This window comes from Cnephaeus nilssonii (genome assembly GCF_951640355.1).
Source record: "Cnephaeus nilssonii genome assembly, chromosome: 10".
Classification (NCBI taxonomy): domain Eukaryota; kingdom Metazoa; phylum Chordata; class Mammalia; order Chiroptera; family Vespertilionidae; genus Cnephaeus; species Cnephaeus nilssonii.
The window spans coordinates 29,155,679-29,179,490 of NC_137081.1; the positions used below are offsets into that span (position 1 = coordinate 29,155,679).

The 23,812-nt window shown below is 41.7% G+C and overlaps 1 protein-coding gene across 1 annotated transcript in view; it reads right to left on the reverse strand.

The window, feature by feature from the left end:
* Nucleotides 1–23,812, reverse strand: part of DNER (delta/notch like EGF repeat containing) — a gene marked incomplete at both ends in the record, with an annotated part of 225,236 nt that overhangs the window by 105,390 nt on the left and 96,034 nt on the right. The window contains 2 exons of the mRNA XM_079782988.1: nt 18,691–18,857; nt 21,840–21,934. Coding sequence (XP_079639114.1) covers nt 18,691–18,857; nt 21,840–21,934 — 262 coding nt within the window. The remainder of the gene's footprint in view (nt 1–18,690; nt 18,858–21,839; nt 21,935–23,812) is intronic.

A 23,812-nucleotide genomic window follows, 5' to 3' on the forward strand; every position in this document is an offset into this window, starting at 1 on the left:
GACATTTTACATCCACAGAGACTAGTTGCTTTCTTCCGAAGATTTCCTATTGAGAACTTTATGGTAAACTGGCTTTAGGACAGAAGGAACAGGATGGTTTAGGCAAAGGCAGCTCCTCTGTAGAGCTGTCTACTTCCTCCATCAGGGCCCCGCACTGGATAGACACCTCACACCTCTTCCCAGCCACCTTCACATGCCCTGCTTGCCCCAACTCTGTAAACGTTTCCACGAAGCCCCCTTTGTCTGGCCTACTCCCCTTTCTTCCATCTCCTAGCTCAGATCGCACCTTATTCATGAGTTTCTCCTCAATATCCCAGCCCCCTCTGAGCTCAACCCATCCATCTGAAGTACATACTATCACATCCATGTCCCTGATTAGTTTATGTTTTGGGTGGTTTCTTGTTATACCACCTTTACCAAATCTTCCTGTTGGCTAGGGACAAGTCAGAGAGGTGGCAAGCAGGAAGTCAGGATACGTGTGTATACAGGGTATCCCAAAAACATGAATGCACACTTTAACAGATCAATTGATGTTTCTTTTCAGCCAGAGTAAGCTTTGAACAAAAGAAATTCATGCTATTGGAAGCTTGAAAATGCAGTTGAAGTACAAAGACTGACTTTATAATTATTCAAAATGTATATACATTTTTGGGACACAGGGTATCCCCAAAATTTTATACACACTTTAACAGCTGATAACTCACTTAATTTTCACTCCTTTTCAGGTTTAACTGATTTGAAATAATAGGTGAAGCCAGACTAAGCTTGAACAAAGGAAATTTATTCATTAGACTTTTTTATGGGGATACATGAAAGATAAAGTTTATGGTACAAAACCAGCAACAGTTGACTAATTGAGAGTGCACAAATACTGAACAAAATGATTCTTGATGTTTGCGATTTCATTGCTTCATGTTATCAGCAGTGCCTGGACCTGAACGGTCATCAGTTTGAAAACAGGCATTGACAAAAAAAAATTATTCATGTCTACGGATTCTTTTAAATTTTGAAAATGAACTGTATGTTAATAAATACCGACTTTATAATCATTCAAAGTGTGTATACATTATTGGGGGACACTCTATATATGACAGAGCAGCAAAGGTAATTCCTGAAGAGGAGTTTCCAGAATGTCTTGTCATCCAACATAGAAGAACAGCAATTATTTGAATGCATAGATCCCCGTTTTCTAAGGAAATGTGTGCCTATCAATTTGTGATTAGCCTTGATAGGGACACAGAGTCTGGTACAATGTTGGGATGCTATCAGAGTTCTTATTCGAAAAGACATTTTTACACATAAAATAATAGAGGTCAATCAGATATCGGTAATTATAAAGGTGTTTTTCATACCCTTGCTATGTTCTCTACTTTCGCATTATGATTGAAATCTACATCATCTGTTCACTTTCTAAGCATTTAGACCACATAATACTTTGTAATTCTGTTGAAGAGACCTCCCTCCAAAGGTTATTTTTTAAATTCTATTCAGCTATTAAATGCACTTAGCTGGTAGAAATGCAAATGAATGCACAGTTAAAAATATACATGGTGTAGTTTTCTAGATAATTTGCTTCCATTATCTCAATGACCATTTACTGAGCTCCCATCTACAAACTAGGGGCCATATTAAATGCTAAGGTTACAAAGATGAGTCACCCCTGGTTTCTGCCACACCAACGTTCAGTCCAGAGTAGTGGGCCTTGGACTGTTTTGAAAGCAGAAGCTACATAATTTTACAGGGGCTTTTTCCAAGCACATGTTTCTGGGCTCCAACACAAATGATTCAGAACCAATCATCTGGGATGGGCCCCTGACAGGCATGTTTTTTGAAAAAGACTTCCTAAATAATTCTGACACATGCTTCCAGTTAAGAACCACTGGTCTGGCAGAAAAGCTAATCTAAATCATGCAAGTAATATTAAGGTAACAACCACCCTGAATCAGAGGCATCTAGGTGAGCCTCTGAAAGCACATTTTATGCATCTATTTCTGAACGTTCTGCCAACTCTGATTATTTAGACAGTATTGATATTCCCTCTTCTTCACAGGTCTCAGAAGTTCTTGGACACAACTCTGCTAAAGGTTTCTATATTAGCTTTATTTGCTTAATACAACTGTGAGTATTTTGGCCCTAAAGTTCCTTAATAAACGATTAAAGAAATCAATCTTTGCAACAGTGTGTCACACACTCCTATGTAATTCCTAATTATGTCACCTAATCTCCCAAAGTGAGTCAACAGGATAAGCATGCTATTTTGGGCAATCTACTGCTCACATGATGAGATCAGCACCTGTTGACTCCTTCCAGGTCACAGTATAATTTCAGTAAGTTGTTCGCACCTCTCTTTGACCATGTCTAAGGGAAAAGGCTTGGACTTCCTCATCGTGAAAAGTAATACTGTCCAATTTAACTTTCATCAGCCTGCAGCTAGGGGAGGGAGTCAAGTAGCCCCTGGGAAATGCCTCATGCCAAAATCAGGAGCTGTGCCCTTTACAAAGGGACAGCGGAAAGAATCAGAGTGAAAAAGAATTCATGTTTTACAAAAGAAGTTATTTGAGGCTGGTTTCGTGGTCATTTGAGAGTTGTTGAAAGTCAGTGTGATTTTTTTTTTGGAGGGGGGAGGGAGAGACACAGTACTCATACCATGGACACTTCTAACACACTTATAAGAAATGCAAAGCAAATGGTCATTATTTCTTTCCTCCTTAATGGTGTGATATCAATATGTACAACATAATTCCTGATCCAGGACTGGATAGAAAAGCTTCCTCACCCTCCACTGGAGTCTCTGAGGATGACACTCTGGTTTTGTCTGCAGAGACATTTTAGAGCGGGCTTTGGCAACACCTGCATTTTCTATAGTCTTTTCAAAATCCAAGGCACTGACGTCACACAGGCCTATGAACTTGCTCCAACTAAGGCCTGATTTAAGTTAAAAGCAAGAAGGGGAAATAAAAGAAGGAGATTTATAAAAGAAAGGAGAGGAAAGAGGGAGGAGAGAAAGGGAGGAAGGAAGACTAGGCCAAGAAAAGGAAAAAGAAAACAAAATCACAGGTTAGGAACTGCATGAGACGAAGGAAAGGAAACGCTCACACAGAAAACAAGTGAAGCAGAAATGGAGAAAAGAAAATGATGGCTTTCCATCAAATGTTTCAGGGACTCTTACACCTTTTATCAAAGAGACATTTTATCTTCTTCTCATTTTCTGGGCCGTATATTCTTCATTGCAACCACAACAAATGTAAAATTAGAGTTCTTTGAAAGTCATTATGAATAAACATTTGTTTAAATCATACTTGTGCAGTTAAAGTCTATAATTCTGATTATGAGATTGATATACTGAGTCACCCTAAATGGAGAGACCATGCATTCCATGGGGTGAGGTGGGGAAAAGTATGTGGATGGAGGGAGAGTTGACCTCATTCATTCAACATTCAGCCATTGTTTATTGAGTTCCCAAGCAGGAGGCAGATTTTAGGTTGAACACTGAAAGCTGAGAAAGTGCCAAGGAAAGAGCTGAGGAGGTCAGCATGTCAGATGGATGAGGACATCAGTGTGTCAATGGCCAGCATCTTGATGAGGATAGAGAGGCAGGAGAAACCTGATCACAGAGTGGTCTCATGAACCTTAGTAAAGATTTGGATTCCATGCCAAGTGCAATGGAAATCCACTGAAGGGTTTTAAACAAGGGGATAACACATGATTTATGCTTTTTTAAAGATCACATTTTGGAACAATAACCAAGAAGATTTTTGTATATGGGATAGGAGAGAAAGGAAGAAATCACACATAGATAGTATAAACAACTTTGTGGGTGGTGGTGGTAGGCATGTGAATCAAAATTTCCATTGTGAACATATTAAATTTGAGACACTGATGAGACCTCTCCTGAAATGGAGCAGTCAAGTTGGTGGGCAGATGTAGGACAGGTATAGTTATAAATGTTAGGGCTGACACTTTCAATTTGGGTCTCATCTAAATATAGAGGTATTAAATCAATGGGACAGGGAGAGTGAATTAGGGAGAGGAGAGGAGAGGGGAGGGGAGGGGAGGGGAGGGGAGGGGAGGGGAGGGGAGGGGAGGGGAGGGGAGGGGAGGGGAGGGGAGGAGAGGAGAGGGGAGGGGAGGAGAGGAGAGGGGAGGGGAGGGGAGGGGAGGGGAGGGGAGGGGAGGGGAGGGGAGGGGAGGAGAGGGGAGGGGAGGAGAGGAGAGGGGAGGGGAGGAGAGGAGAGGGGAGGGGAGGGGAGGGGAGGGGAGGGGAGGGGAGGGGAGGGGAGGGGAGGAGAGGGGAGGGGAGGAGAGGAGAGGGGAGGGGAGGAGAGGAGAGGGGAGGGGAGGGGAGGGGAGGGGAGGGGAGGGGAGGGGAGGGGAGGGGAGGAGAGGAGAGGGGAGGGGAGGAGAGGAGAGGGGAGGGGAGGGGAGGGGAGGGGAGGGGAGGGGAGGGGAGGGGAGAGAGAGAGAGAGAGAGAGAGAGAGAGAGAGAGAGAGAACAGGGCCCAGAAACAAGCTTTACCGGCCAACATAAACTTAGTTTTGCATGGTTGTCAGCCCTTACAGAATCATACTAGAAAAAATAGCTACAATAGAAATGCCTATATGATTTTTCCATTGTGGGATTGATAAGGAAAGATAAGACTTCTGCATCATGAAGGACATAAAGAACTACAAGTGGGAGACTGAGGCCCATGCAAAGAAAGTCTCCAAGCCTCTATACAGTTCAACTCAAACTTCAGAAGGAAAGAAAGAGGGAGGGATGGAGGAGGGAAGATATGGCTTTGAAGACCCCTTCTACTTGCTACACAACTGGGTGATTTCCCTAATGAGTTTTAAAACTGTAATGAAGGCAAACTTTCTCCAAAGTTTACCCAGGAATCCGTTAACACTCTGGAGTAACTGGTTATGAGGACAAATAAAAGTTGGGTTTCCTTCTCCCTCCTCTAAATCCTTCTCTCCTCTGCGCCCCCCCCCCCCCCCCCCGCCCACCACCCTCCCCTAACTCACACACAAAGACTCTGCCTGGTCCACACCCCACACTGTGCTCATTAACACAGTAATAAAATGTTCTGCCATCATTACGGTCCTTTTAAAACAGTGACTTGGCCAAACTCACTTCCCTTGGGGCCAATGAGAAGCTGAGAGCCCTGAGAGGGGTCCAGTCATTATCTCTGGAATGCAGTGGTGTGGTCAAGCATCAGCTAGAGCAGAGATGGCTGGCTCCAGGCCATTAACTGTTGATTTTACCACTTGTCTTCTTTAATATTAACACTAAAGAGTCTTAAATGGACTTTGTCGTTACTACCTCATTGGGATTAATAGCAAATGAGATTTGCATTTCTCACCTCAGTGGTTTGGCTAAAGACCATTTTCTTTCCTGTTAAAGGGAAAGCATACATGCAAAATAAAAATTCTGGCTGTAAATACTTGAGCAGTAGGTGTTGGAAACAGACTGCCTAGTCTTCCTATTAGGACTGGCGAGTCATCTGGCACAAACCTATAACCTATAAAAACTGTCCATAGTTGGGACAGTCCCATGGCTGGCACGAGATAGGCATGAGAAGTGTGAAATAGCACAGATTCCAGCTCCCACTGGTAGGCACCCGCCCCCCCCCCATGCCCACTCGTTAGAAGGTAGGATGAAGGTTAGTGCAAAGCTTAATAAGCCAGTCAGATCCCTGTGGATCTGTGACTCAATACTTGTGGTTTGGGGAACAAAACCAGATAAATAAATCATCTTTTGACAATGCCAAGCCAGAGACAAAAAAAAAAAACACAACACAGAAACAACCTTGAGGCAGGGAGCAAGCCTGAATGTAGACCAAGTCCAGGGCAACATGATATAAAACGAGGCTTACTAATGCACCCCCACTTTGTAAAGAATGCAGCTATCCCCACAGTGCACATATGCAGAATGCTGGCAGAGCAGGAGTTAAGGAGAAAAATTAAATGAGCACTAAAAACGCTGTCACTACACCATGTACTAACGGAATGATGCCTCATTTGCTGAAGAATGTGCCTGGCCACACCAACCCTCCCGGATCTCATTCAGAGTCTTTTTACTTTTTCTAACGAATCTTACTTTAAATTTCCATGTAAAGGCTGGATTTTGTTGCTTGCTTGCTTTTAAGTTGTGATACTTAAGGTAGTAAATTGATTTTTGCAAAATTTTCTCATACAGAATATCTCATTTCCTGGGATGTTTGGAGTAAGCTATGGCCAATGATGCTTTTGAATTGAAAAACACAATGGCACATAACAGCAACAGTGCAGATACCTCTATCAATGTCACTCAGTTAAGTCATCAGGTAGGTTACGCCTAGCCAAGTGACTGAAAAGTACTACACGTTCAGTACAGTTCAGCCTTGAATAACATGGATTTGAGCTGCATGGGTCCATTTACATACAGATATTTTTCAATAAATAGACAGCTGGCCCTCTGAATCCCTGAGTTTCACATCCACAGTTGGGACTCTCTGGATGTGGAAGGCTGACTGTACGCATTGTTCTATGCCATTTTATATAAGGGACTTGAACTTCCTTGGATTTTTATCTCCATGGGGATTCCTGGAACTAATCCTCCATGAATACTGAGAAACAACTGAAGTTTTAGGAGAGTCAAAAGTTATACACAAACACTCCTTTAATAGCAGCCATCATCACCACCACCATCACCCCATTATCATAACCCCTATCATCACCACCATAATCATGATTAACACCATCATCACCCCACCATCACCATCATCACTCCCATCCTCATTACCACTATATCATCATCATCATCATCATCATCATCAGCACCTCCATCTTCACCATCACTGTTATCATCAGCACCAACAACATTATCCGATTATCATAACTCCTGTCATCACCACCATCATCACCCCACCACCACCATCACTCCCATCCTCATCACCACTATTATTATCACCACTATATCATCCTCATCAGCACCCCCATCATCACCATTACCCTCATCATCACCACCACCACCACAGCCATCAACATCATCATGATCACCACCATCATCTCCACTGTCATCACCATCATTATCATCACTAACATCAAAATAAAAAACCAACACCTGTTTAAAGTGGAACATAACTGGATCTTACACTGGTGTTGGTCTTAGGAAAAGGCTCTGGAAGTACGTCCGTCCCCTGAGAAAAATGTAGTGCTGGTATGCAAGCAAGGAGGTCATTTAGAGGGTCCTCTAACTCAGCCCCTCTCCTGTCTAGCCTCTGAAATGGAATTAAAAAAAATTATTGCTGCTCTTAAAAATTATTGCTAAAATTTAAAAATAATGTTCACACAGTGTGATGATTGTCAGAAGGGGTTGGGTAGAAGGAGAGCATAGGGGTGATAAATGGTGAGAGAAGGAGACGACTTAGGGTGGTGAGCACGCAATACAGTGTACAGATGATGTGGAATTGTGCTGCTGAAACCTGTATAATTTCGTTAACCAATGTCACCCTAATAAATTCAATAAAAGGTTAAAAATAACGTCCAAATAAAATTACACCATGCATTCATAATAGTATAACTCTTATTATCTGCCACTTTGAACAATTCATGCCTAAGTTATAAAATATCTGTGTGTGTGTGAATAAATGAGGTATAATGACAATTCATACAATTAAAAGACATTTTTAAAACATATAACAAGCAGTTAATTCAAGAGGCACTGGTCAATATAATGCAATACAATGGGCTTAGTGGTATAAAAATATTCAAATTATAAAATCCCTTTTTTTAAATAAAACTTAAAAGTAGGCCTGTCAAATCGCTCTATATGCCCATTTCTGACCTTAGGTAATCTCCATTTAGAAAAAAAAGAAGCCCTTTCTCATTGCTTATGAAAACTACATCCTAATTGGACATATAGTATTTTTTTAATGCCAGTTCTTATTGGTAGAATATAAAAATAAATTTGCACTTTCCTTTGAAATTTTGTTGGCTCACTACTAGTGGAAATTCTTCATTTGTTTAATCTCATTTTCAATGTCTATTTGTCACCTTTTCATAATCAGTTGGAATTGTATCACTTGATCTTCCATTAGTACATTTTCAACTCATCAAGTACTAGTCAATCAATTGCTAAATTCCTGTAGACCTCAAATACAACTGCCCACCACTGCCAGTCCTTACTACCCAATGAATGCATCCTGATTAATGGCATTACTATGAATGCAAAATAATTCATCATTTCTCTGTGTTGATGTGAGGGTAATGGGAGATTATAAACACACAGCTAATTGGGCTATGGATGACTTTATAAACATTAGGCAGTCAGAGAATTGGGCCTTCTGATGAGCTAACATGAAAAGCTGTTGATTAACATGTTTACCTTCCTGGCTGTTGCAAGCATTGTAAATACGATTTGTCAATTGCCTTTGTTCTGTGACATCTCTTTGTTTCAAAATCTCACATTTAAGTAGCCACCGACAAGACTGTCTGGTAACTTCAAGGTCATATGAAAGACCGTTGCCTGAATTTACAAGTGTTTGTTGAGGTTTCTAATTTGAGATGCATGTGCTTCTTCAATTATGCATAACACCTTTCTTCTTCAGAGCAGGTATTTACTGCACTAAAAATAGAAGCAGCCAATGCACTGCAATGAATCCCCAGGGGTGTGCTATGATTGGAGAGAGAACAATTGGGAGGAATGGCGAGGCGGACTGGGATTCAGCCTGATTGGTCAGGCTATTTCTGGCTCATATTAGCATTCTCATCACTAGCATAGTCATACCCTGGGCCTCAGTCCTCAAGATGCTCAGGGGCAGCCTTACCTATCTGCTCCACTTTCTGGAGCTTCAAAATAGTCCCCACCACTCAGCCCCTCTCCGCTCTGGCTCATAAATGCCTAGCATTGGCAGTAAGACAGAATTACCTACAGTTTATATCATAAACTGCTATATAGGCTCTAACCTGACCCAGTGAATCTGAATCTCTGGGGGTGTGACCACAAACACCAGTGGGAGTTCACCAATGCCCTAGGTGTCTGGCAGCCAGGCAGAGAAACAGCTGTAAGGATGACTTCTTTTCTGCCAAGTTAAAATGCATGTTTCTGGAGGGACCTGACATAGGAGGAATATGTTTATCAGTTCCTTCCCCTCAGTAGCTCCCCATTGCCAACAGAATCTTAATGTGGCTCCACAGCCAGGCAAGGCTGGCCCAGGCTACTTCCCCCCCACACATACACACCTCTCCACCTCTCTCGCCCTTGTTTTAGTTCCTCCAATATTATGACATTGTGTACTCTGTCTAGCCACAGGGCCTTTGCACATGCAGTTCTAGCCTTCTGCCTGCAAGGGTTTCCCTGTTCCCTAGTTAATATCTCAGCCTAATCATCTTTCTTCAAGATAGTGATCTCCCCTGCCCCAAGGATATGTCAGGTTTTTATTATCAACTACATCATAGCACAGTGTGCTTATCACAGTTGTAGTTTTCTATTTATTTGCAGAATTATTTATTACCTGTCAACCCACTAAAACATAAGATTCATGAGGGCAACGATTTTGTTTCATTTTATTGCTCTATCGTCAGCACCAAGCAGGTACCTGGCTCACAGTAGGTGCTCAATAAATTTTGGAGGGGAAGGAAAACAAGTGACCTGCATGTGGTACCAGCAAATATGAGGGAACAGGAAGGACAAGGTAGCAAAGAGAAACAAGGAACCCATACAAGAAAGCTGGTGGTGACAGGAACACACTTCCCTGGCCTTCTGCTCAAGCTAACAGCCTCAGTGGAGCACGGAGCAGCTTTAACCTCAGCCAGGAGCTGCCCTGAGCACAGAGACCCAAACCAACTTCGGTAGCAAGCCTCATTATAAACCATGCCCTTCCCCAGGCCACGAACACCACCACCAGTGCTGCTTCCGGGGCTTATCAAGAAAGAATGAATTACAGATTGTCCCTGTTCCCAATCCGTTCCCTCCCCAAATTAAATTCTTTAATTCAGTTGACTGTCAGCTCAGTGGGGTGAGAGGGTTTCCTTTATCTGACCAAGACAGATTTCATTTATGCTCCAGTCTTTACGAAAGTCCTGGGACCGCTATCTGATCATCGATTCTTTCTGTAATAGTCAATGTAGCAAATTAAAAATTCTATCTGACTCCCTTGCAACCTTTATGGTCCAAAATCCTGATGCGACGCTGCTTGAACAGGCTGCCTTACTACGGAAAAATCTAACGGGAATCTCTGTGGGTAAGGCAGAGGTCCAAAACCAAAACTAAATGAACCTTTATTCACACTGAAACAAAGAAAAAATGATCAACCACTTCAAGTGCTCTCGGTCTTCTCAGCTTCCATTTCTAGTGCTCACTGCAGGCCGCTGCCTTGGTCCAAGGGCTGCTTGCCCCCCACCCCCAGGGAGGGTCCTGGCTCCCCAGGATGAAATGCAAACTTTGGAATCAGGCTTGTTTGTAAAAGCCAATCAAACTTTAATATTTGAAATTAACTGCTTCTTAAAATACAACTGTCACATTATTACAAAATTAATTTGTGAATTTGCTGATTGTTTTTTATTTATGAACTAGTGGCCCAGTGCATGGATTCGTGCACATTGAAAGGAAATTAATTAGAAGAAATTGCTATCTGCCCTTTCTCTATAATAGAAGTGTCAGAGGTGAAAGAAAATTAGTAAAATGTATATGAAAATAATATATAAATTGATTAATAAACAATAACAACATGATATAACAACAACAAAGACATGACATAAAAAAGCAAAACATGATATAAAAACAACATTGATAAAAGCAATGACTGATAAATTGATTAAACTTATTCTAATACTGAGGAGGACAAATCAATTCTTGGAATCAGAACAACCTCTCCTCTGCAGATCCTGTTAATACTTCAGCTTCGATAATGTTAGGTCACAATCTTCTGATAACAAATGTAGTACCATTACAAAGACCCCATTTACTATTAAGATTTCTCAGTAGCATGATGATTGCACCTACTTTCAATTCAATTTATGACACGGCATTCCCGAAGGAGTAATACTTTTCAGAAATTCAATGGGAAAATTTTCCTTTTCGGCATCATCCGTTGAATCTAGTATTATTTGTCGATTACACTGTCATCTCTGAGTCTTAATGCAATATCTGTTCCCCAGCCTTTGTCACCATGTGGGAAAAGAATAGGATACATCATTGCATCTAATGTAGGAAACAGGAGATAGTGACAGTGGAAGAGAGACTTTCCCAAAGTGCCAAGCACATAGTGTCTTGAGGAGGAAATAAGATTGACAAGACTTTAAGGCATAATAGGAATGCATTTATCCCACTCTTATTCATGTTCCCTCAAAAAGATGAATAAAGATTTCAAGAGTTTTAATTAATTATTTGGTTACTAGACTGTATTTATTTGAATGTGACTTCATGAACAAGACAGTCGTGGGACATGATTTATCTGGGTTACATAATGAGTACGTCCTGTCTGCCTGAAGGTGGAAATCTCTCAAAGCCAGGACTTTCGACCTTTTACTTCTTTGTGTCCCTAGTACTTAGCCTAGTGTCCTACACAGAGTCATTAATCAGTAAGTGTTTATTGATAATAAACAGGGATGCGGAGAGATGAGCAGATGACGAAGAGCTCATTTTGTTAACACGGTAGCATTCCAGAGGCTGTCATTTGTTATTAGTGATGTTGCCAGACAGTCTTTGTCAGTGTACTTATTTAAGGATATTTCCATTTGTCTACCAAGCAAAAATCACTTTTGCAGGTCAAACTTACAATTACAGCATTAAAACAGGACAGCCAGGAGAGTGTCGCTGGTTAAGGAAGCATGTGAACACCAAAAATATCCTGGCATTCAAACCCCAAATGTCAGAGAAAGCATCAGAGAGGAGAAGGCAAGAGAGTCTTTTTGAAACGCAATCCTAATTATTTATATTCTTCACCCGAAACCACAATTTCTTCCTGCTGACGTGCCCTACTTTGGTCCAGTTACTTGCTGCTTTGAGTTTTTTACCCAAAATCTTTAGGAAAAGCAATCACAACTACCAAGACTTTGTGTCAAAATCAAATGATCATCTCGAAAGCCTCCCTCATAGGTTACCAAAACATTTGTCCATTCTGGAAAATCCTTTGCCCCATCCTCCTGGAATATATCTGACCCCATAAAAAGTCTCTGATAAATGCAACTTAAATATCAACCTTCAGAATATTGAAGTGGGGAAGCAAAAGGATCTATGAGAAGGAGGGGTCATCTCTAGAACACAAATGTTCTTTGCAGAACATTAAGTAGGAGAAATGTCACTAGAGCATGACCACTCTTGGGGACCTTGAGAGCAGCAGACACTGTCCATATGCCACCCTCTCTCACCATTTTACAATTGTGCTGATGTGCAAAATGCAATGATATAGTAAACCATTCTATTCACCATGACTCTAAATGCCATAGTGTGATGCAACCACTTTAGGTATCTTTTGTTTAAAGGGACTTGAACTGTCCTTTTTCTGGAGACTGTTAATCACAGTCTTGAGGGGCTCCCTACAAGTTTCAGGTTGTTAAGTTGCTAAGAGGTGTATGTAAATTTCCAATTGAATTTGGTTAACAGCATCTAGCTTAAAGTCCATGGAAGGGGAACAATGTGCATTGTCAAAGATAAACAGGTTGTCATGGGTGAAAACTGGAAAAAAGTTAAGAACAATTTGGAAATTTGTATCAAATTTGTCATTAAAATATATGAACCTTTTGATTCAGTAAATTCCACACCTATGAATTTAACCCAAATAAATCATCATTATAGATACAAAGATAAGATTATAATAATGTTTGAAATTCTGTCTAAAGAGGCAAAAAAAAAAAAAGGAAGGACCTAATTGTTTAACAGCAGCATATTGAATATAGTACATTGATTCAATGGGACACTACACAATTGTTGAGAAGAGTACTATGGGTTTATATTTATTAATGCAAAAGAATGTCAGTGACACACTAAATGAAAAAAACAAATAACCAGATAGCGCACAAATGTGTTCTTCTTTCAAAAAAGTGTATTATTTATATTATCTACATTAAAGAGCATTTTTTTATTTTTAAAAAGAGCGTAAATTTTAAAATTACCTTCTAGTAAGAGAAAACCATAGTTCTGGGGTTTATATATTTAGCCCTGAGGATCAATTGACTTCTCTCTCTCTCCTCTATTTCATTCTCCTTCCTTACCTCTCCCCTCTCTCCTTTCCTCTGCCCCACCCTTAGAAAGAAGAAAGAGAAGAGATGCTATTGAGGAGCAGAAATTTGGCTGTAAAAAAAAATTAAAGAAATTCTTTTCTTAGTTGAAATCTGTACTGAAAAGCTCTCAGCACACTGGCAACGCCCTGGGAAGGTTTGTTCTAAGTTAAAAGCAGCAGGAAAAGTTTTAAAGAAATATTCCAATCAAATTCTGTAGATAAGATGGGTTGAAATTCACTAGTATTGGTTAAGTACTAAGGTATTTCTTTCCAGAGTTAACAATATGCCCAGGCAGTGTGGCTCAGTGATTGAGCATTGACCCATTAACCAGGAAGTCACGGTTTGATTCCTAGTCAGGGAACATGCCCAGATTTCGGGCTCGATCCCCAGTAGGGGTGTGCAGGAGGCAGCTGACTGATGATTCTCTCTCTTCATTGATGTTTCTATCTCTCTCTCTCTTCCTCTCCCTTCCTCTCTCTGAAATCAATAAGAACATATTTTTTTAAAAAACAGTTAACAATAAATTCTTTTAACCTTTTGCACTCGGATGTCGAGTGTGACTCGATACGGTTAGCATTAGAATAAAGGAATCGAGAAAAAAGCAAGCGAGTGCAAAGGGTTAAATATCAAAATAATTTTCTTTATTTCATTTTTACATATCAATCTATAAGCAAAATGTGCCATCTTTATTTTTTAAATAAAGGGCAGAAACGGAGAGAAAAAGAAAATGAGGCAGAATGGGGAGGGAGAGAGGGGAATTTATAATTATAAAGACATACTTGGAGTTTGCTTCTCAAAACCAAGCAAACCCCTCCAACCAATGAATCAGGCACAATTTCCGGGAGAACTTCCTGCCACCTTTTCATTCTCTTAAATTATGGAACTGGTACTCAATCTACAGAAGCACCTTAGTAACTTACACACATGGATGCCAACTAATTTTACTCTATAGGGGTTGTCCTTTACTTCTAAAGAACTAATCGATAAATACTATTGATTAGTTCCTAGGATTTGCACAAATTATGGTGTGTGAAAGAATGAACTGAGTAGCTTGTAAAAATTTCTGCTGCGTCTGATAGACCAGCAACCCGCCTTTCTATGAAGCCTAATTCCAAGGACTATCTTAAAGGGTAGGAGAAACATTTCATTCATCTTGGCTCACCTGCCCCAACTCCATCGCAGCCTGAGCAACCAACACTCAGTGAGACTCAGCTCAGTTTAGACTGTCAACTATAGGGACCAGGTGTGTCCGTAATGGAATCCATCTTTCTTATCAATGCTTAATTTATCACCACAATTAATAGGAACCAATAAATAAATGATGCTGACAATGACAATATTTAGAAAGACGGGAGCAAAATCGTGAAGTTCAAGGCAAACTAATTTTAAAATCCTAATATACATTACCAATAATAAAAGATCCCAAGAAGAATGATTCTGATTGCTAATAATATAGAAATGTGGTTTCAATTTAAGTAAAATTTAATTTAATAGAAATCTTCCTACTAGGCAAATGTGAACTATAAGAATGTTATCTACATTATGCTGTTCAGGGCAGCCTTATCCTTCCTCTGCTTTTGTTCTCTCCCAACTATTACTTTTTATTTGAACATTTCTTCCACTATTGCAGGGAGTTCAATACACCATATTCAACTGTGGTTTTAAGATGATCAGCAAAGGTGAAATATTTGCATTTTTTGTTCAAGCTTAAGCTTTTGGCAAAGATGTTAATGTTTCTATAGCTGGTAGCAATTCCAAACTTTGACTATTTTACCCCTGACCTCTGAGTAAGATATCTTAAAGGACAAAATGCAAAATGTAGCATTCCCAAAAGAATGATGAAAAGTTTCTTTCTTTCCTTTTTTTTTTTTTTTGTCTTTTTTTTTAATTTGACCCTCTAGAATACTTTCAATGTAATAAAAGGGAAGAAAGTTTAAATGTCACAGAGGTGGGTTGTGAAACTCTACAAAGAATTCTAAAGATTGACATTTGCAGCTGGAAATTTTCTTCACATGGCATTTACTGAGCAGGTAACCGTTACTTATGAACAGAATTTAATCACTCAGGTAACTACCATGTGGCCACAATGGAACAAAGACCTGTGATATGGTCGCTTCTCTCAAATCTTACAGTTTAATTAAAGTTGTAAAATCAGCACACCAAAATAAATAAATAGCATAGGGAACATTCAGATGTTAAGTTGTGTGATGCTGGCTGAAAATGGGTTATCAGGGAGAAGTGTAGCTTACACAGCTGGTAAAGCAAAGAAGACTTGGGAGAAGGCGAAGGAGTCAGAGCTGGGGAAAATGATGCCAGCTGTGCAAACCTGCAGGGCTGAGGTTGGGTGAACATCTAGGAAGGGTGACCAGCAATCCTGACCACCAGGTTCAGAGGCAGGGACAATGTAGCCCTGCTCCGGGCTGGCGTCAGTATGCAAAAGCTGGCCATGGTCCAAAGCAGAAGTCCTGGGGGTGTCATGAAGATAGATCCAAACCAGCTCAGTCTTATTACCTCAAGGAAAGGAAACTCTTCCCTTCATTGTACCTGCTGAAGTACCGTCTTATTCTTCCCTGCTTCTCAAGAGAAGAAAATAAAGAGAATGCACTGCTTTATAAATTATTTTGCATGACAAGAATCTGTTTAAACTAATAACTTAGAATCAAGGAAATCTCAAGCGCTCCGCAGCTCCCCAGAGGCACCCAAGAGGCATGCACAGACTAGGGACGTCTCTAATCCAGGTAAGACATCAGATACAAAGACCTGGAAGTCACTGATTTCTGGAGGTCAGTGGCTAATTTAGTAGCTATGATCCTGAAGAAGTGATCCCAGGTCCTAAAGGACGTTCCTATGGGCTGTGGGTTGCACCACTCACTCTTTCGATCTAAGGTATTAAGAGCCCTTTTAGTGGGTCATCAATGAAGCAACTGGTCTACACATAAAAATGCACTTACGGTACTTTTACGATATAAATGAGACATAAAAGTGTACTAAAAACTATAAGAAAAAAAATGGTACATGAAAGATAAAACAGTGGGTTGTGAGCAAGAGAACAGGATAAGGGAAGAGAAACAGACAGATACAAGCAGCTAGACCATGAAAAATTGAGGGAGAGAGGAGCAGGCCGGATCACAGTAAAAACCATTTCAAAGAAGAGGAAAGAGATAAAATATCAGACTGAGGTAGCAACCAATACGGGCCATAACAGAGAAAAGTGTGAAGGGAAAGTGGAGCATTTCTGAGCAAGGAGGTAGGTGGGCAGTGTGGGTAAAGCAGACATCCCCACTTGGGTTTGCTTATCGAATGGAGAACCAGCCATGAGAACGGTCTAAGGTCATCTGTGTGTTTTTGTAAAAACTTGTAAGAGTTTAAGGATAGCTGAGAATCCATGTAAGATAGCATCTTTGGCTGGCAGTTTTCCTCCTAAACCACTCCAAATGCGGAGAGTCTGTTGAGGTGTTGAAGAGGAATCAATTTGGGGGTCAGAGGCATGGGAAGGATGGGGTGAGGCAGGGTGAGGGGCCAGGTTGGGATGGGACAGGCAGCAGGTGACAGAGCAGAGGTGCACCATGTAGATGTGAGGGGAAATATGCCTAAGGGGAGGTGACAAGAGGAAATAAGATCTAGAGGACTCCAATGGGGCTTTCACCCCAAGGAAATGGGGACCTCCAACAGCTTCTAACACAGAGGCCACACACCGGAGGGCTGGTTTTTCCTTCACCCCCAAGATCATCTATCACATCAGTGTTTCCAAGCAACCACAGGTTTTTAAAAATTTTACTTTACCAAGACAAGCAGGCTACAACTATGTTTCATGGAAAGGCAACAGGACAATGAATCTTTCCTATTTGAAAATACAAACTATTGAGCCACTGAGTCACTCAGGGATCTAACAAGCACGTATGATGCCTCCCATGGAGCAGACAATGCTAAACAAAGATTAATTTCATTCTTTATTCCAAAACACTGCATAAAGCAAATGACATATCTGGAAGAGACCAATTTAGGAAAAAGAAGGACTAATTAAGGAGAGAGCAGAAGAGTTGAAATGGATGACTGAGGCACAGAAAAAAAGAGCCAGATGCTTGGTAAAATGTTTTATCACCTCTTTCTTTCTATGAAATTATGCATATTCATAAGGCAGTGGTCATGAAGGAAAGATAAAAATATTAAGTGTCATAGCACTGAAATAGGTCAAATATAAATATATTGTCATCATCTGAACTGTGTAGAAGTTTAACATTAGGCTCTCAGCAATAAAGTTTAAAAAGGAATATTTGTGTAAAGCTGGTGATAGCAGCCAAAGACACAGAAGGGACTCCTCTGCTCTGTTGCACAGAAACTTGAAAATACTCTGGTCTTCAGGTATGTACATGGAACCTATTGACAGTAAGGGGTTGGGGATAGTTGTTCCTGAAAGTGAATTCACAGTTATTCCCAAAAAGGAGCAGTAGTGACTGAACACAGCAACACAATGCTGGGGCATCCCCTGCGGCGTGGAAGCTTTCTCCCACCTGCCCTCGCATCGATTTGTTCATCTGTCAGATGAATGCCTTTGTCCTCTTCAAAGTAGTCTTTCGGTTCTTCACTAAAATGTATTCATGGTACAGAGCCCCGTGTTGTAAAAATGAATTATTTTAAGAAGCTGCTTTATAAAAAAAAAAACAAAGTTAAACAGAAAGAGCATTAAACACATGTCAATGCAGTGAGCACAGGGCTTCCACAATGATTACAAAAGATAAATCTTGTTTCTTTAAGATGAAAAGATTTTGTAAGAAGCAGCAGCTGGCCCTGTGTGGGTGTAAGGCAATTTGCCACTGTGAGAAACCTGGCCGCTCTGCCTCGGAAGGAGCCGTGCACACTGCTACCTTTAAAGAGAATCACACTACAGACTGTGAGCTCCATCCAAGCCACATCAAACACTCAGCAAGCTCTAGGTAGGGAAATGTAAAAGATACCAGATCACAAACTTGCAAAATGGAAAATAATGGGTTAGAGAAATAAAGGTTGTTACTCAGAATCATTGTCTTCTCATCCTAACCTAAAGTGTAATTTTTGAGAATGTAGTGTAATTTAGTGATGAACATATCATATATATTATTACTATATCAAAGTACATTTTTTAAATTATTCCCCTAAGGAACAACACATTTCAGAGATACATTTTCCCTATGAAACTTGCTGTTAGCAAATGAGCTCAATGCCTCCAGTTGCCCACGATCCTTGGAGAAAGCCAACGAAGAGCTGGGAATCAGAATCTGATATTCAGAGCACTGAGCACTGAGGGTCACACCCCTGAGACACTTTGGCCAGGGCTGGGATATAGTCTCAAGAATCCAGGGCCCATATTACCTTCAAAAGCAATTTTGAGTATAAGCGGAACCTCACCTAAAATGAAGGGAACTGTGTTGATGGCTAGAATACAGATTATCCTGGAAAATTCCTTATATACAGTCTCTACACACCAAACTGAGACATGGTGTTGGGTGGGAGATTTCCATAACTCACCGATGAAGTGGTTGGGCCCCAAGGCGAGCATCTCCTCCAAGAGGACCAGGCCCCCGGGAGCCTGGAGGAGGGTCACGCTCCGGCCGTCTATGAGGGAGCACTGCTGAAATCCCGTGGCCGTGACCTTCCACAGCAAAATCAGGGAGGCAGTAGCATCTTGCCGAATTCTGAAAACAGGATCAGTGTAAATGGGAAGTCCCATCCAGAAAAATTCACCATAGAAACAGTTCATCAAATTAAAAATAAACATAGAGACGACGTGTACATCCACAGAGGTATGGGGAAATGGATGAAATGATCTTATAAACAAGCTCCCACTTTGTGCCCACCCATGGCTGTCATTTCCCACGTTGTTAGAAATGTCTGTCTCCTGCTTGATCAAAAATAGACCACAAAATCACTAACAGATAACACCTATGGGGCACAGTTTTCATCAATAATAAAGAGGTATATTGAGTTCTTTTTAGAGACAACGCCTTCCATTTCCACACAATATAAAGGATCCTGCTGGAATTTATTTCAAAGGTGTAATGCATCCCCAACAGCCACAGTTTTGAGGTGTGCCATCAAAATGAGCGAAAGTGTATACCTCCCATGCTTCGGGTCTCCCCTGGCTTTTTCTTGTTTTCAGGATAAAACCCAAAGAATGAGATGCCATGGATGCTAATCAACCTCAGCCTCAGTTTCCCTCTCAAATCCGTCACCTCCTTCCTTGCAACCCAGTGATCGGACAACAGGACTGCTGTCTCTTCCCCAAGTAGGTCCCGGCCTAGCTCCCAGTCTTCACCTCCTCCACCTGGGAGGTGAGTTGTGGGGAACGGGCTGTAAGCTGACACGGTCCTTGCACCTGTAGGGGCTAGCAAGGCTGGCACCTACCCCCACAGATTTCCCAGGCCTGTTTGGATGGCAACTAATCAGTATATCGAGAGCAGCCCCTGCCTACAGAGCTTTCCCGGGGTTTGTTTATATGACTGCTATCAGTGGGATAAGAGCTACTTTCATGGCTTACCAAGAAATATGTATCCAACTAGTGAGAATTATTTTAACAGGAGACCTGTCCTTCAACTCATCCCTCCAGTAGTGATTTTAGAGAAACAAAGAATGTTTTCCTTGTGAGTGATTCCCTGCTTAGTGTCTCATGTATAAAAAGCACTGTATTACTAATAAAAGTTGCCAGAGCTTCTCGAGAGTTCTGGACCTCCTGACCCCGCTGTTGTTTCTTGCTTTTATTTCTCTTATTCTTTTTATTTCTCAATTCCCACCTCCCTACCTCAGCCCGGTTCAACCGTCAGGCTGGACCTGACAGTGAGTCATCTTCAATGCTTAGCCCCCACATCCCCTCTTCCCTGAGACCTTCTCTGACCACCTTCCCGCCACCTTTCCTTCCCTGGGTTTCTACCTGGGGGAGAAGAGCTGCCCCTCCCCAGCACAGAGCCTGGGCTCACAGCAGAGTGCTCAGGAAAGGGCTGATGAATAACTGAAGTCATGAATAACGCCAAGTCATGAATGACGCCAATAACGTCAGTAACCCTCACAAGAGAATTCAGGACGCCCAGAGATCAGTCAGCCCTCGGCCTGGGTCAGACTCTGCTAACCTGCCCAGCTCTGCAGCCTAGGAGAGTCTTGGTTTGTTGAGGGGAGGAGGGAAAGCATTTAAAGGGAGAGAAAATTGTAACTAATCGAAAAGGTTTATGAAAGTAAGATAATATGACCTAGACCAGCGTTTTTCAACCAACATGCTGCAAGAATTTTTAAAACATGCAATACCTGACTATTTAGTCAGGGGCACTGACCTCTTTTCCCTTAAATTGTCAAGTAAAAGAGTGACAACAGTCAGCACAACAATAGCCATCCCCGTGAATGAATCAAAATTATACCTTATTATTTTGTCCAATTGACAAAAAAATATATATTTTATTGGTGTGCTGAAGATTGTTAGTAATTAGTTTGTATGTGCCTTAAGATGAAAAAGGTTGAGAAACGCTTTTAGAGAAGAAAGGGCTGGGAGATGGTTTCATAAATTAATGAACCTTATTTCCCTAAAACCAGCTCAGGCCCATGAGGGTTTCCTCTGTATTAAAAGCAATGAAACACTTAGGACCGGGGTCCCCCTGCTGGTAGAACTCAAAGCTGCCTCAGACGCCACACCTTTCCCACTCAGGGGACTTCCAGTGCCCAGAGTTCACTGCCCTTCCTGGCTCTTCCCCTCTCCTTCCCGACCAGAATAAGTCAAGGCTGGGGGGAGGGGGTGCAGGGGCAATGTAACAAAGCCCCTCTTCCAAACAGTTCTCAGGGACTACTGTAGAGAAGGTAAGGTGGGCAGAGCAGCCCTGGATAAATGGAAGAGATGTGCATGCCCGCTGCTCCCTTAAAAGGAAGCCAATGCAGCACACTGGTTATAGGGCCATGGGTCCCTCCCACTTCTAAAGTCTCTGGAGACTGGACAGCAAAGGATCATTGGTTGCATGGGGGGGTGGTAGAGAGGGGTGGCAGTTAATAGCAACAGAGAAGGTCAGGGAGCAGGAATTGTCAGCCAGGACTGGGACGCTCTAACCTGGCTCTACCCCAGCCCCCAGCAAGCACAGCACCTGGCACACTGCAGGTACTCAGCCAACCAGCTTCCCTATGCCTGGCCCCCACCCCCACCAGTGACAGTGGGCAGCACGTAATCTGAAAGAGCTCAAGTTTAAAATAAAACAAAATGCTCTCTTCTGGGGTGCTTGTTTTTAAAGAGAATATTATAATGTTTAGATTTTAAATTTGGGGTAAATTATGCATAAGAATTGAACCAATGGTCCGTTAAAATCTGAAAAGGCCAAAGAATTTTGGGAGCGAAAATCATCTGGGAAGTGAAGAGTCTAGCCATGGACCTTATCTAAGGCCTCGGGGTTTCTCATCTCACACCTGACTCATCCAGACCAATTCCGCAAGTCTGTGTCTCCATCCCGGTGGGTAACTCACTCTACTGTCTTCCCTGAAACAAACAGCACCCTCGAGGTTTTGAGGGACATTGACCACGTCTACACATGAATCTCCATGCATGATTCTCACTGCATGGACCATTTACAGACCAGTTACATGGAGAGACACAGCCTCCCAGCCAGTTACAGTGTCAGTCTTAACAGTTTTTCCGCTGAGAATTTTCTTACTTGACTGAGGCGTTCTGTGGCACTTCAAAGGACACCAGCCGGCCACCTGCAGAGCTGTTGGAACTGGCATTCCCACAGGCAATATCTGGGATCACCTGGGAAAAAGAACAAAAAGGTTGGGGTTCTCAGCACAAGACAATACTATAAAGCAAAATTCCATGAGATGCATCCCTCCGTTCCTTGCAGTGATGCTGGGCTGGGGACAGAGAAAGGACAAGTGAAACCTTAGCAACTCAAGAGAAAATGAAAGCTTTGCCCTTTGAGTTTCTGAAATGCGAAAGTTTTCCTGGGAACAGTCTACCCATTGTGGGGATTGGGAAAACGGATAATAGGATATCCCAGGTAGGGGCTCAGGGTTCGCTGGCTGCTCTTTCATTTAACAAGAGTCACTGGCCTCTGCTCTATGTTCAGTCTGGGGGGTTCCCGAGGGACTAAAAGCTTAGAGAACAAGGAGGTGGCCGTTAAGAACCAGCTTACACACGGCGGTATAAACCTTCACCACTAGGAGAGTGAGCCCTTAAAAGCGAACAATAGGCAAGAAGAATCTGGTCTGGATGACCCTGCTCTGTGCGGAGATGGGTCTCAGGAGCCCACACTAAGGCCAGGTAACTGAGGAGCTGCCCTTTTCCCCCTGTGGACTATATCTTCCTTTTTTAAGTAATATATTCCCAAAAGTGTTATACTGATGGATATGGAAAAGGAGCTGGTGGAGGGAGGGGAAGAGAGAACTTGCTCATCAGAAAGCATATTGTGAACACTTGAGCTGTGTCCACTGAGGTGCTTCTGACCAATTCATTCATTTATTATTCCTCATACCATGATCACTGTCTTCCTCCATGAAAGTCAAAATAAAAGGGTATTAAAAGTACCCCTCATGACTGAACTAACTGAGAACAACACAGAAATTCTCCGTATTTTCACCCCAATCAACACTTAGAACTTATTGTCCAGAAGGCTGGATACTCAAATGCTACCGATAAAATCCACCATGAATATTCAAAGACGTGAATCCAACTTGTTAAATTTGTGTAACAGACAACTGTTCCTTAAATTTTAGTCTCCTAGGGCTACAAATAGCCTTGGGTTCCCAAAGCATCATCACTTCATGAAAAAGGGAAGCATCTTCCTCTAGCACTTTTAACCTGCTTCTTGAACAGACTATGAAATAACAACAGGACAGGAAGATGAGGCGTTTCTTTTTCACATTTACCAGCCGTCGGACAGTATGTTGTTAAATAGATAGATTGAAATGGCTGGTTGGGAAGAAATGTTCATTAAAGGACACTTCCTTGTAAATGTGAATCCAAATCTACTTCACATACAAGAAGTGAGTCATTCAGCAAAGAAGTATTGAAATAACTTCAGAGCATTTATTAAAAGACTGAAATCAGAACAAGTCCACCAGTTTTTAGGTAGGCGAAGAACACTGCCCTGCAGTCTGAATGTGGCCTTCATAAATTGCATGGCAATGAGAAAAAAGTGGGTCAGCTGGTTATAATTACCCACGAAAATGAACGAAGAAATGGTGCCTTACCTCTTTTATAAAAAGGAAAATTTCTAGACACACTCCTTCACTCTAAAAGTGCTACATAAAGATCTATGTGTTGTTGTTGTTGTTGTCATTTAATCTGCAAAACCTGAAATAAAATACAACCCTACACAAATCTATATGGATGTCATATAAAGTATAAAATATGGAATGAAATTACACTATCGCTGTCACCTCAAATTCATGATTTTGATTTGTTCCCAAATTCTTCCAGCTAGCAAATTTATATTTTATGTCAACTTTTAGAAGTGTGCTGAACACTTTATATTTTATACTAGAGGCCCGGTGCACAAAATTCATGTGTGGGGGGAGGGGAGGGCGTGTGTGTCCCTCAGCCCAGCCTGCACCCTCTCCAATCTGGGATTCCTCGAGGGAGTCTGACTGCCCACCGGGATCGGGCCTAAATGGGCAGTCGGACATCTCT